The 13,964-nt window shown below is 31.9% G+C and overlaps 1 protein-coding gene across 1 annotated transcript; it reads right to left on the bottom strand.

Annotated features, from left to right (window-relative positions):
* Positions 1-892: 892 nt before the first annotated feature.
* Positions 893-13,489, bottom strand: LOC145268792 (uncharacterized). Its single transcript, XM_080124406.1, has 2 exons — positions 13,344-13,489; positions 893-1,649 (listed from the first exon to the last, which is right to left on the bottom strand). The coding sequence occupies exon 2, from the start codon at positions 1,590-1,592 to the stop codon at positions 945-947; it is 648 nt and encodes a 215-aa protein (XP_079980532.1). The 5' UTR covers positions 1,593-1,649; positions 13,344-13,489; the 3' UTR covers positions 893-944.
* Positions 13,490-13,964: the final 475 nt, after the last annotated feature.

The raw sequence follows: 13,964 nt of genomic DNA, 5'->3' as shown, positions 1-13,964 counted from the left end.
CAACACTAACGTACAACGTACTATACATGCAATAACCCTTATTCCTGAGTGGCTTCTGGGCCTTGATAAGTGGTGACCTCATCATCTTGTAACGAACTTTGTACAGTCCTTCCAAGTATTATGTGTTCTCCCCACCTTCAATAATAATAATAATGCATCTTTCCTCCTCTGTGTTAACGATAACTGTATTAATGTCCGAGCTCCGTATTAATATTCTGAAGTCCCCAAGAATCATTACAGTCGTCGTCGTATCTGTAATGTATACAAATGTCATTAACATTCCCTGTTGGAGCCCCCGTTATATGTAATCCGTTATATATTGTTCCAAAATGAACCCCGTCATCCTCGCCAATATGTACCCCTACACATCTTTACTATAGTTTTTTTTACTTTAAAACTTTTATATGAACTAAAAGTGAATTATTTCCCTCACAATGGTAATCGATAGATTCTGTAGCAAAAGGTATACAAAATAAATATGTTTAATTAGTAATTTCTGGCACTTATTATCTATGTTGTTAGAAAAAGAATTTTACGTTCTGATAGATTTATTCCTTTTTAATATTTAGATCTACTTGATAAAGAAGTCGGAGTAAATTTTACTCTTATTGTCAGATATACTATAACTGCCAAACATTACACCCATTACTTTTTAATATTTAGATCTGTTCGGTATGTTATTAGCAACATAGCAACGAAGATATTTACCTTGAAAATATTCACGCATAAAGTAAATCGAAGTAAATTACTCTCATAGTAAAATGTACTATCACTGCCACCCATCACACCAGGAAGATAACGACGAAGATCCATTATATAAGCATAACTAGATGATGATGATGAAAACTTCATAAAATTGATCAACGATAAAAAGAAAAAGATGAAGCCAGAATTGACTATCAAATTCTTTATCTAATAAAGTCGATAATTGTAGAGTGAACACTTTAATATCTTGGACAATGAAACGTTGGTTGGATAAACACCGGCTTGACTCCCTGGACAACACATTTCTGCTGCATAACTCTTTGCCGACCCGAACCTGGTTCTGTAAAACTGACTTTGATATTGACGCTAAGCTTTTCGATGAAAACCGGTGGGCTCCGGCTGCGCATATCCGCGACGGCCTCAATGCTTCGTTCCATCGTCACTTGGCTTGTAACGCCTTGGCTTTTGGAGAGTCTTTCATACCTGCATGCTTCGCCATATGGTTGGACAACGTGGACTGTCTTGCTGCACACATTTTCCAGAGCACCAGAAATGGGGTCGAAACCGCGTACGCGTTTTTCGTGCACGTCAACGAAACAGTCACGAGGTATTATACCTCGTTGGTCGTTAACTGCAAAACGACTGGGTTGATCGATTGGGTACCTATACCGAACGTTGTTATTGACAGGGTAGCTTTTATAATTCTGGTTGTTATTGGTGTTATAATAGCCATTGTTGCCGTAATTACTACTGCAATTGTACGTGTAATTGTTGTTATTGTTGCTGGTGCGAAAGTTGGTGTAGTAATGTCCACTTTTATGGTCGTTGTATCGGTCGTAGTTGTAATAGCGACGGTCGCCGAATCCCCTGGGTGTGATTACATTCATGATGGCTGCGCTTTTAAGCGATGAACACGTCACACGCTGTGGGTCAGCAAGAACCAACTGAAAGTAAGAAAAATAAAAATAGAATTATTTAAAAACGAAAAATAAAGAAAGTAAAGAAAAACACACACATATAACGAAGGAAAAGAAATAGGTTATAAAGTTAAATATGTACAAAACTGAACTCCATTGTAGAAGTTTTGAATATACACATTAAAATGAATATACACATTAAAACTTTTGTAATCATGCCCCAACTTGAACTTTTCATTTTATTTTAAAGTATATGAGTTCAGATTTTCCGGATGAGTCAGGATAGAATAGATTAAAAAAAATTGACATGAATAGCATGAATGATCCTGCACTACGAAACAGGTGCTGTCAAGAATTGAAAATTTGAACATGTTGAAAGAAATAAACGTGAAGATGGACAACATCTTGAAATTTGGAATGTAGACAGTTTGTCATATATATATATATATATATATATATATATATATATATATATATATATATATATATATATAATATAAAGCTGAACGTCTGTATGTGTGTGTGGGGGTTAGAATAGGCTCCTATATGGTTGACTATTATAGAAAACTGATCACATATAATGATAGAAGATGTATCAAGACACAGGAATGAGTGTCTTTGATCTGGCAGAACGGTGGTTCATTAAAATTGTGGGGCCTGCGTTCGCGCCTGGTCCACAAAGTATGGAAATAAAGAATTTAAAAATGAAAAAAAAAAAAAAAACGTTACAAGGGTTTTTGATATAGATGTACATAATAATACTTTGACAGGTATGTTTTAACTTAAATAGGGATGGTATAATAAAATTGAGAGGTCTGCGTTCGCGCCTGGCCTACATAGAATGGAAATAAGCACAAACTTTAATAAAGATTTTTCATATCTATCTGCGTAAGTATACTTTTATAATTATGTTTCAGTTTGAAGAAATATGGTATAATAAAATTATGGGGTATTCGTTCGCGCCCGACCTCCATAGAATGGAAATATGTCACAAAGTTTAACAAGGTTTTTTAATATAGATCCACAGAATATTGTGATTAGTGTTTCAGTGTGAACAGGTATGGTATAATAAATTATGGGGTTTATCTATTTTATTTTTACTTTCATCATATTTTGCTTTGGTTTTCATACCCCCAAATTCGAAGCTATCTCTTTACAACTCTTCCTTTTCAAAACCTATCATACTTTCATAAATGAGAGTCCATTTTCTGTAGGCTGTTTTTGAACCCAGTCAACGATGGGTACTTTTGCTTGCATATATATATATGTTTAATTATCAAAGTTAAATTCTGAAGATTAAAATATATACAAATATATTAAAGTTGAGAATTTATTGTTTGAAACAATATATATGGAGAAAAATTATATTTATTTCCTTAATCCAAATATTCTGGATCACCTCTGATTTTCCCTTGGATCACTACTCGCCCAACCTGGCAGTAATATCCTCGAAACTATTGAACTCATTTTGACATTGGACTACCCAGGTTGTATGATATCCTTTTTCTATGACTTTTAAGCACCATTTAAATAACTTTTCAAATAATATTTTCAAGATATGTGCTGAAAAGCAAAACATTTTGTTAATTGCATTTCATTTTCTCTGATGATATGTGCATTTATTGAAAATTCATGCATTAAGGAAATAAATATACTTTTTCTCCATATAGTCCTTGTTTCAAACAATAAATTCTCAACTTAAATATATTTATATATATTTTAATCTACAGAATTTAACTTTAAACATTAAACCCATATATTGCTCCATTTTTATATATTGAGCTTTACCTTTTTGGCTAGGATCGCTCTGAAAGTATTACCTCAATGTAATATCTAACAGGATATTCACTTAATTTCTAATCTGTGACTTATCTCTCTCTCTCTCTCTCACACACACACACACACACACACACACACACACACACACACACACACACACACATATACAGTGATGATCATATTTATTGGCACGGTAAAATAAAAGTTAAATTTTGTCTAATAAATTCTAAAAAAGGGATTAAATTAAAGAAAATAACAAAGTATATTATGTATTTTTAACTGGCCTTTCCGATGCAGCAATCGGATTTTAGAAAAAATAAATAACAAAGGAACAACAAACAATTGCAAAAAACCCTTGTTCAAAATTATTGGCACGGCTTTGTTTTTCTTTTAGTATCAGTATAATATCAATCAATTTCCGGTTTACGTGCTTTCTGAACTTTTTTATAGCCATATTATGCTTGTTTAACGCTAATTCAGTGAATAATTTTTTTCAGATAATTTTTAGATAGCGATTTATTTAAACTATTATAAGTGACTAAATTATAATTTTCAATCGCCATGGTTAAAACTAAGGAACACAGCGAAGACGTCAGGAAGCTTGTTGTAGCATGCCATACCAATGGGGAGGGCTATGATAAGATTTCAAAGAAGCTAAACCTTCCCAAATCCACTGTTAGAGCCATAATAAACAAGTTCAAATCGCAAGGCCACGTTATGAGTTTAGAGGGTAGAGGGAGAAAAAGGATTCTTTCCCCAAGAGATGAATGGAAAATTGTTCGACAAGTAAAACAAAACCCAAGGATCTCTGTTGGGGAGATTGTTGATGAACAGAGCACCTCTGGAGTGAATGTATCTCGACATACAGTTGGTAGAGTTTTGAAGAGAGCTGGTTTAAAAGCATGTCGTCCGAGAAAGACTCCCTTATTGAAGCCTATGCACCTGAAAGCAAGGCTAGCCTTTGCAAAACGTCATATTGATAAAGATGTTGCATTCTGGAAACGTGTTCTATGGACTGACGAAACGAAAATAGAGTTATTTGGCCATAATAAAGTGTCTTATATTTACAGAAAATCTGGCGAAGCTTTCCTGCCTAAGAACACCATACCCACAGTGAAGCACGGTGGAGGCAGTTTGATGTTTTGGGGATCCTTTGCTGCCTCTGGACCAGGGCGACTTGTTAAGGTCACAGGTAGCATAAAAAAGGAAGATTATGTTAAAATATTGGATGAAAACCTGAAAGACTCTGCTAAAGAGCTCTCACTTGGTCGTCGTTGGTGGTTCATGCAAGATAATGACCCAAAGCATTCGGCTAAACTGACTAAGAAATGGCTTGAGGACAATCATATTAATGTTTTGGAGTGGCCATCACAAAGCCCAGACCTTAATCCAATTGAAAATTTATGGAGAACATTAAAATTGAGGGTAATGCAAAGGAAGCCTAAGAATCTTATTCAATTGGAGGATTATTGTCAGGAAGAGTGGGCTAAAATTACTACTGAAGAGTGCAACAACTTGGTTGTAAACTATGAAAAGCGACTGAGGAAGGTAATCAAGGCCAAAGGCTATACAATTGATTATTAAATAAATCGTGCCAATAATTTTGAACAAGGGTTTTTTGCAATTATGTTTGTTGTTCCTTTGTTATTTATTTTTTCTAAAATCCGATTGCTGCATCGGAAAGGCCAGTTAAAAATACATAATATACTTTGTTATTTTCTTTAATTTAATCCCTTTTTTAGAATTTATTAGACAAAATTTAACTTTTATTTTACCGTGCCAATAAATATGATCATCACTGTATATATATATATTTTTTTTTGCTGCGGAATTTATTTTTTCCACGTAGTCATCACAATTCTCAATTGACAGAAATTCTGTGTCGCATCTGTATCGCATCTCTGTCTGTCTGTCTGTCTGTTTGTCTGTCTGTCTGTCTGTCTGTCTGTCTGTCTCTCTCTCTCTCTCTCTCTCTCTCTCTCTATATATATATATATATATATATATATATATATATATATATATATATGTGGCTTTCTTCAGTCTTAGCAGACTATGGATACTCACTGTAAAGGTGCCTGCGCGTGAAATTTGTGTGGCAAGAGTTGCGCAATCCCAACCACGCCTCTCCTGAGTCGACATTGTTACATACCAGTGGCAAATTGACGTACAGGACGACTAGAAACAATGCCGAGATGAGTGAATTCCCAAATGGTCACCCATCTGGTACTAGCCAGACTCAATGTTGCTTAACTTCGGTGATCTGGCGAGAACCGGTGTGTCAACGTGATTATGCCTTAATGATTTACTATAATAATTATTAAATACCTACAGACACTAGTGTTTCATCTTTTTTGGGAATCATCAGTGCAGGGTGTCACGATTAACAGCAGGCGACAGAAGATTCATTAGCAAGGACCCAATCCATTCGGCTACCGTTAACCGCGGGAAATACTGTTGAATTTTAAACGTTTATTTTTAAAAATGCTGTTTAACGTCTGTCAGAGTGATATAATCATTATATGATGATCTACGCATAAGGGCTAAATTGACCGTCTTTAATTCAACTGAAAGTGTTCAACGATAAGAAACGATTTTCTTAAAGGGGCTGTCATAATATATATATATATATATATATATATATATATATATATATATATATATATATAGTCATCCACATACAGTACTGTTTCGCTGTTTCACAGCTCATCAGTGCGGCTAGACAAACAATTACCTCAAGAAACCTGATCGCCCAATTGGCAGTCGGAGTTTCTAACCGTTGCGCCATTCGGCTGCTGCTATGTGGGCAGTGAATTAACAATGTTTTGACATTGTCCAAATACCTAAGCTCAATTTGTTTGCATAAAGAGCATCGCTTAATACGCTAATGGTAGTTTGTATATTACTTCCTAATATGCTTCCAAGATAGGGAGCATTATAGTCATCAACATACAGTACTGCTTCGCTGTTTCAAAGCTCATCAGTGCGGCTAGACAAGTAACTACCTCAAGCCACACACACACACATATATATATATATATATATATATATATATATATATATATATATAGCTCTGTTTACAAGTTTTATCTTATATTAGTGTAGTTATTTCGTTTTTGTTTGCAAATATGGTAAGCTTATTAAGGCAACCTGTATTTGCATCAACAGTTTAATTACAACGAATTATGCAATCAGAAGATCAATTAAATACATTGATTGCCCGTTTTATTATTGGAGTTAATTAAGGCGAGGCTTCATCAAGTGTCATTTTGTGTTGAGTACTTATGTTTTCTACAGAACGATGGATGCGAATAAAACGAGAAACAAAAGAAGGATATAATGAAAGAACGGACGAATAAAAAAACAATAATAGAAAGAAAAAAGAAAAAAGAAAATAGAATATTTTAGATGAAGACTTTAATTTATCGTACGATGTTTGTGCAAAGTTCAATTCATTCATATAACAATCACTTTCGCTATTGCATGCAAAGTATTTATTTCTCTTTATTTTTGGTTTTCTTCGTATTTTCTTTGTGTTAACATTTCATCTCGAGGGTTTCATTAAAATCCTCATTTATGTCTCAGCAATATATATAAAAACAAAAAATAATAAAAAGAAAATAGTTAACTTAAGTAACATAAACCAATTATAAAAAGACTTACCATTACAACTCTAACCCATTAGAACAGGTATACCACTGCACACCGCCCATACACCAACTCACAGTCCAGACTGGACAACTACAAGCCCCCTCCCATATAAATTATATATACAAAAAAATAAAGAATAAAAAAATTAAAATAAAAGAAATTCAATAAATAAGTAAAAAACAGCAATATATATAAAAACAAAAAATAATTTAAAAAAATAGTTAACTGAAGTAACATAAACCAATTAAAAAAAAACTTTGATTTAAGCTAACCCACCTATCCAAACAGTAATAACTCTAACAACAAACACAAATAAATTAATAAACAATAACAATATAGAATTAAATGAAAAAAAAATGTCCCATCTATTACCACTTATAGTTTTATGAAAATAGATAAATTAATAACTACCAAGAAATGTCAACCCAGTGCCCCCTTCCCACCTATCTTCCTATTCCTGACAACCGCAACACCAACCTAAACAACCAGCAGCTGACTGGGAGCGAACCATCCCGCACCCTCTCCTCCTCTCTCACATCCCACTCCTACTTTTATCCTTCAAAAGCTAACCGGACACAACCTACTAACGACTTACGTGACCTAGATACACAGTCATCCCACCTAATACATGTCAGCAGGAAAAAATCAAAGAATAATAAATGAATAAATAAATAATAATAATAACAATAAAGACAACACAATAAACAGAGAACATACAAAATTAAAAAAGCTCACACTAAAGCAACAAGTTATAAACTAAAAAAAAATAAAAATAAAAATAAACATGTTAATTACCTAATCAGACCATACATAAATCCCCTCCTTACGTTTGCTCCGAAGCCCCACACAGCTACCCAACTTCCGCTCCATCATCTAGCATGCTTTGAATCGATTTGTCACGTCTACCATTTGAAAAGGGAATTGTTTTCGAAATTAATAATGAATATTGTCGCAGACATAACAAGTAAGGCATTTGTATCTAATACAACTGAATAAATATATGTATATATAGACATATATGTATGTATTATTGATTTGTAAATTGCCACTTGTTTTTGTCGCCTTTCACCAACAACAACTATATTTCATTCCTCGCATTGTGATAGCCTTCTAAATCTCTACTATATATATATATATATATATATATATATGCAAGTATCATGAAAAATATATACAGAGATACATATGAACACAAACACATACATATATTATTTATTTTTAGGCAGCATATTTTCATTTAGGCAAACACTATTAAATAATACGTAGTGTTTGGCTCATTATATGTTATTAAGTTAAAATATTCTGATGAAATTAATTGAAGACTAATATAAAAATAATCAATACAAAGCAGAACCTTAGTATAAAATGTACACACACATATATATATGTGTGTGTACATGTGTATATTATACTAATGCTCTACTTTATTGAGCACTTTTAAAATATTGGTCTCATGTACATTTAATCAACATATTTAAGCTTAGTATATATAAGCAAAACAATATATAGATAACAAAGTAAACTTCTCTCTTCATATATATATATATATATATATATATATATATATATATATATATATATATATATAGTAAGTTATAAAATATATATGGCGATTAAGCTACACTGAATATTCTGCGTTTCATCCACTCTAGGACTCTTCAGGCTTATGGTTGCGTATATAAAAACGACAAACAACCACAAAATTCGCGCATAAGCCTGAAGAGTCCTAGAGTGGATGAAACGCGTAATATTCAGTGTAGCTTAATCGCCATATATATTTTATAACTTACTAACTAGCTCTATCTACGTATTGAGCACTTTTGAAGTAAATACTTAGTTTACGCATAAATTTATACTTTCGTATATTAATTTCATGTGAGTAAATTAAGTAGTTATATATATATATATAGGTTTTACTTTTTTATTACCGTTTTATCTGCTTAGTTACACATGTTTCAGTTACCGAATTGTATTAACGGCCCAGTAACCATGTGTAGCTAAGCAGATAAAACGGTAATAAAAAAAATAAAACATATTTGCTCTGCAATAGTATTGAGCGCTTTCTTATATATATAGCAAAATATATATATATAGCAAAAAAGGTAATTAGTAAAAACATAAAGAAAGTGCTCAATACTATTACTACATGTCTACGTTTCTGTATGAATTAAAATATAATATTTATATATTTATGCGTATTTCATCGTTCGGCGGGCTGCTAGTATATATATATATATATATATATATATATATATATATATATATATATATATATATATATATATATATATATATACTAGCAGCCCGCTGTCTTTAGATTTTTGTTTCAATCTCAACTCGAGTATTTTTCTTTTACTTACAGGAAGTGAACTGTTTAGGAAAAACATAATACTTACATGCACATATATATATATATATACTAGCAGCCCGCCGAACGTTGCCCGGTGATGAAATACGCATAAATATATAAATATTATATTTGAATTCATACAGAAACGTAGACACGTGCATGTAAGTATTATGTTTTTCCTAAACAGTTCACTTCCTGTAAGTAAAAGAAAAATACTCGAGTTGAGATTGAAACAAAAATCTAAAGACAGCGAGTCTAGTACGATAACCAATATGCCAGCTTGACACGTTTTAAAAGGTGTTTTCAAACCTACTTATTCTTAACCCAAGGAATCTGTCACGTGAACGATTCACGCATGCGCATTCATGAAACAATTAGCAAACAGATAAAAATCCGATGACCCCCCCCCCGTACCAATTTTTCAATTTGACCTCTTAACAGCCCCTTTTCTGGTTGAAAACCCATTAAAAAGTTTTTCACGTAGCTGAATACCCTATAAACAACATTTCATGTATGAAGATAAAAAATTCGTTGAGTATCTAGGTCGAGAATTGTCCTCACACCTATTCTCATTTTTATAAATTATTTCATGGGTCCACCTAAAATATCATGAGTTATAATATTTTAGGAACCGATTTTCAGTATTTTCTTCAACGGTGCATTATATAAACACTAGCCGGCTGCCCGGTGTTTCCCAGTCATAAATATGATATTTTAAATATGATAGCTTAAATATGATATTTTAATTCATGCAGATTTCATATTTATTATTATAGAGCAAATTTTCTGTTGATCATTATATTGTACCCAATATATCTAGTAATGATTTCAAAGGTTAAAAAAATGGCTTCCGTGCTATCATCTGGAATCGAAAGCAAAACAATCAGGGCTCCAGCTATCGTAGTTACCACCTGAGCTATCGCCGAATGGACCATCAAAAGCTAAAAATAAAGAGACTTCAAGCTAACAATGTTTATGTACGCATGTTCTGAAGTTAATTGATTTATTCCCACAAGCTCGACTGTTTTTTTTTTCCACTTAGCAACTATTTATTCAGGTTTAAAAAAAAAATCGAAAGTGCGCCACACGTTCAAATTAACCTATATATAAAATTTCAAGTTTTGAGAGGAATTTGATAGAGATTTTTCGCACATACGCCGACAAAGAAACAATCGCATGCGCTAAAACGTTTTCATCGTAAATTCTACGCAAGCATGCAGAATGTAGAAACTATGCATAAAAAGAATTAAGCGTAATAATTAAATGGAACTAATCATCTAATAAGAAAACATAAAAATGATTCTTTTTTACAAAGTAATCACCACTTATCAAGGCCGATAGGCCACTCAAGGATAAGGGTTAAAGAGTGCAGAGTAGTCAAAAGGACAATATAGTAATCGATAGTAATGGAAGTTCGGTAAATTTGTTAACTTAAGTGGAACGGCTCTTCAGAAACTTGTTCACGTTGGACATGAAGACAACCATATTATAGACAGCTGGAAAGCAGGAAAACGGAAGACAATTCCACAGGCGTGCAGTTCTAAGAAAGAAGCTTTGATCATGGAATCTATGTTTAGGTTTAGGCACATATAAAAAGTGGGAAAAATTATTGATAATGTTTTCAGCTAGTCTAGTGTTTCTTGTGAAAGTTTGGCGAGGGGGGGACCATAGATTGAAGCTCAGTCGAACACTTTCCATGAAAATAACGATAAAGCAAAGACAAACTCGCAACATCTCTTCTGTGAGATAGAGGTTGCAGCGAAGAAAAAAGGACATCTCCCACCAGGCCACGAAGTCTATTTTGAACCCTATCAAGGCAGGACAAGTCTTTTCTAGCAGCTCCTGCCCATATGTGGCAACAGTATTCCATTAATTAATTATTTTTTTTACAAAGTAATCACCACTTATCAAAGCCCGGAGGCCACAATCATAAGGGTTAATGAGTGTACAGTAGTCAATGAGACACTATCGTAGAAATCGTTAGAAGTAGAAATTATATAAATTGGATTATTTAAGGAGACGACTCATCAAGAACTTGTTCACGTTAGACTTGAAGACAACCATATCGTAGTCAGTTGGAAGGCAGGAAAACGGAACAGATTTTAACAGGCGTGCAGTCCTAAGAAAGAAACTTTTTTTTTTATAGGAATACAAAATTAGTAAACATTATGTAGTCGCTTGCATATCCATGACTGAGTATATTAAGAAATTAGTCTTAAGAACTCTTAGCTATAAAAATAAGACTTTTAATATCATTGTCAGAGGATGTAAATATTCAACGCTTTATATATATATATATATATATATATATATATATATATATATATATACTAGGATATGAAAATATATGAGGTAGTTAAGCTATAAGCTGACGAGTCTTTACGAAGATGAAACACTATATAGCTTAATTACCATATCTATTTTCATGACTTTCTACTTATCTCTATTCATATATTGAGCACTGTTGGAGTAAATACTGAAAACCAATACATGAAATATTATATCTCTTTATTCTATTTTATGTGGAAAACACTTTTTAAAACGTGTTAAGCTAGCATAATGGTTGTCGTACTAGACTCACTAATAATAATAATAATAATAATAATAATAATAATAATAATAATAATAATAATATATGTATATATATATATATATATATATATATATATATATATATATATATATATATATATATATATGATTCTTGAGCTGGATTAAATCCGACGATATGAAATAAAATGGAGGTGGAAGGACCTGAATACTCAACGTTTCGCCGAATTTATTCAGCCTTCTTCAAGAGGGATGGTCATTGACGAGAGAGTCGGAGGATTGGGGCTATATATAATGATGGGGGAGAGCAGCTTGTTTTCCTTATGTAAATTAGATGTCATATATACATATATATATATATATACATTTTATGAGAGAAAATAAATTAGAGTAAACTAGTGTGGTGGATTACGTCTAAGAGTTAAAATATCGTAGAGATTAAAAAAAGATTGCGTCTGGAAATATAGCGGTGATAGATTAAGTAAATAATGTACATAAGGAAAACACGTTGCTCTCCTCCATCATTATATATAGCCCCAACCCTCCGACTCTCTCGTCAATGACCATCCCTCTTGAAGAAGCCCGCATAAATCGGGCGAAACGTTGAGTATTCAGATCCTTCCACCTCCATTTTAAAATAAATATATATATATATATAATATATATATATATATATATATATATATATATATATATATATATATATATATATAAAAAATAAACGGTAAGATGCTAAACATCTTGGATTTTTGAATATAGACTTTTTGTTATTTATTTGTATATACTTTCTAGTTATATTTAACTTACATCGAACTTCATAAATAAAAAGAATTGTCATATATATATATATATATATATATATATATATATATATATATATATATATATATATATTCGCTCTGCTTCACTTTTTTTGTTATCAAGTAAGATCTTTGACTTACTTGTTGATTCATCAAATACCTTTGCATGCAAAATCCGATCCCGCATTTTGCTAAATCCTACCCTTTGATGAGAAGGAAAGTATTTCTTCGAAACTCCGCGGATTAAGGCCTATCCACTTATCTAGTGTTTCCTTTTCAGATTAAATAGGTTTTTAACTCTTTTTCAAAGTGTTTTTTACATGTTTTATTAACTTTTTGCTCGTATATATATATTTATATATATATATATATATATATATATATATATATATATATATATATTATCGGAATTTTTGGTAGTGTAGTGTAATATTTTTTTTATGAGGCTTTTGTTTCAAACCACGCTACGGTTTTAAAAAACTTGTAGAGACGTCTAAACACGTGGGCCCATGATTAATTAGAATCGACAAAAACGAAGCATTATACATAAAACATACACACGCACATATATGTATATATATTTGAACCTACCCGTTTCAGTTGAGTCTGGTCGAAGCAGTACTCTGAATTGTGATCGATTACTAGTTTTCCGATGGCGCCACGTGTACGTTTTCGCGCCTGGGGAGTGTCGAGAAATGGCGTCGTGTTCCTCTATGCGTGGCTTACTTAAATTTGAACTTGACCCAACTGGGCCCAATATTTTTTTGTTTATTCACCCCCACCGCTCTCTCTCTCTCTCTCTCTCTACCCTTCTCTCTTTCTTGTTCTTGAAATAATTAACTTTGAATTGATTAATACAATTAGGTGATGGAATGCACACTCTCTGATCTAATAATTTAAAATTAATATATATATATATATATATATATATATATATATATATATATATATATATATAGTAATTGCTTTATTAATGATACTATTTATAAGAAAGCTTACGTAAATATTTGTACTTATGATGACTAGTAATTTCTCGCTTCATCTACTCAAAATATTATTATTGTGATTATTATTATTATTATTATTATTATTATTATTATTATTATTATTATTACTATTAATATTATTATTATTATTAATAATAATATTATTAATATTATTAGGAGTATCATAAATTTATATTCACATGCTTTTTTTTTTTTTTTACCTGTA

Source organism: Euprymna scolopes, chromosome 44 (genome assembly GCF_053919585.1).
Source record: "Euprymna scolopes isolate OS-2025 chromosome 44, ASM5391958v1, whole genome shotgun sequence".
Lineage (NCBI taxonomy): Eukaryota > Metazoa > Mollusca > Cephalopoda > Sepiida > Sepiolidae > Euprymna > Euprymna scolopes.
Note: the sequence above shows the minus strand (reverse complement) of the source record. Positions and strands in the feature narration are given on the sequence as shown.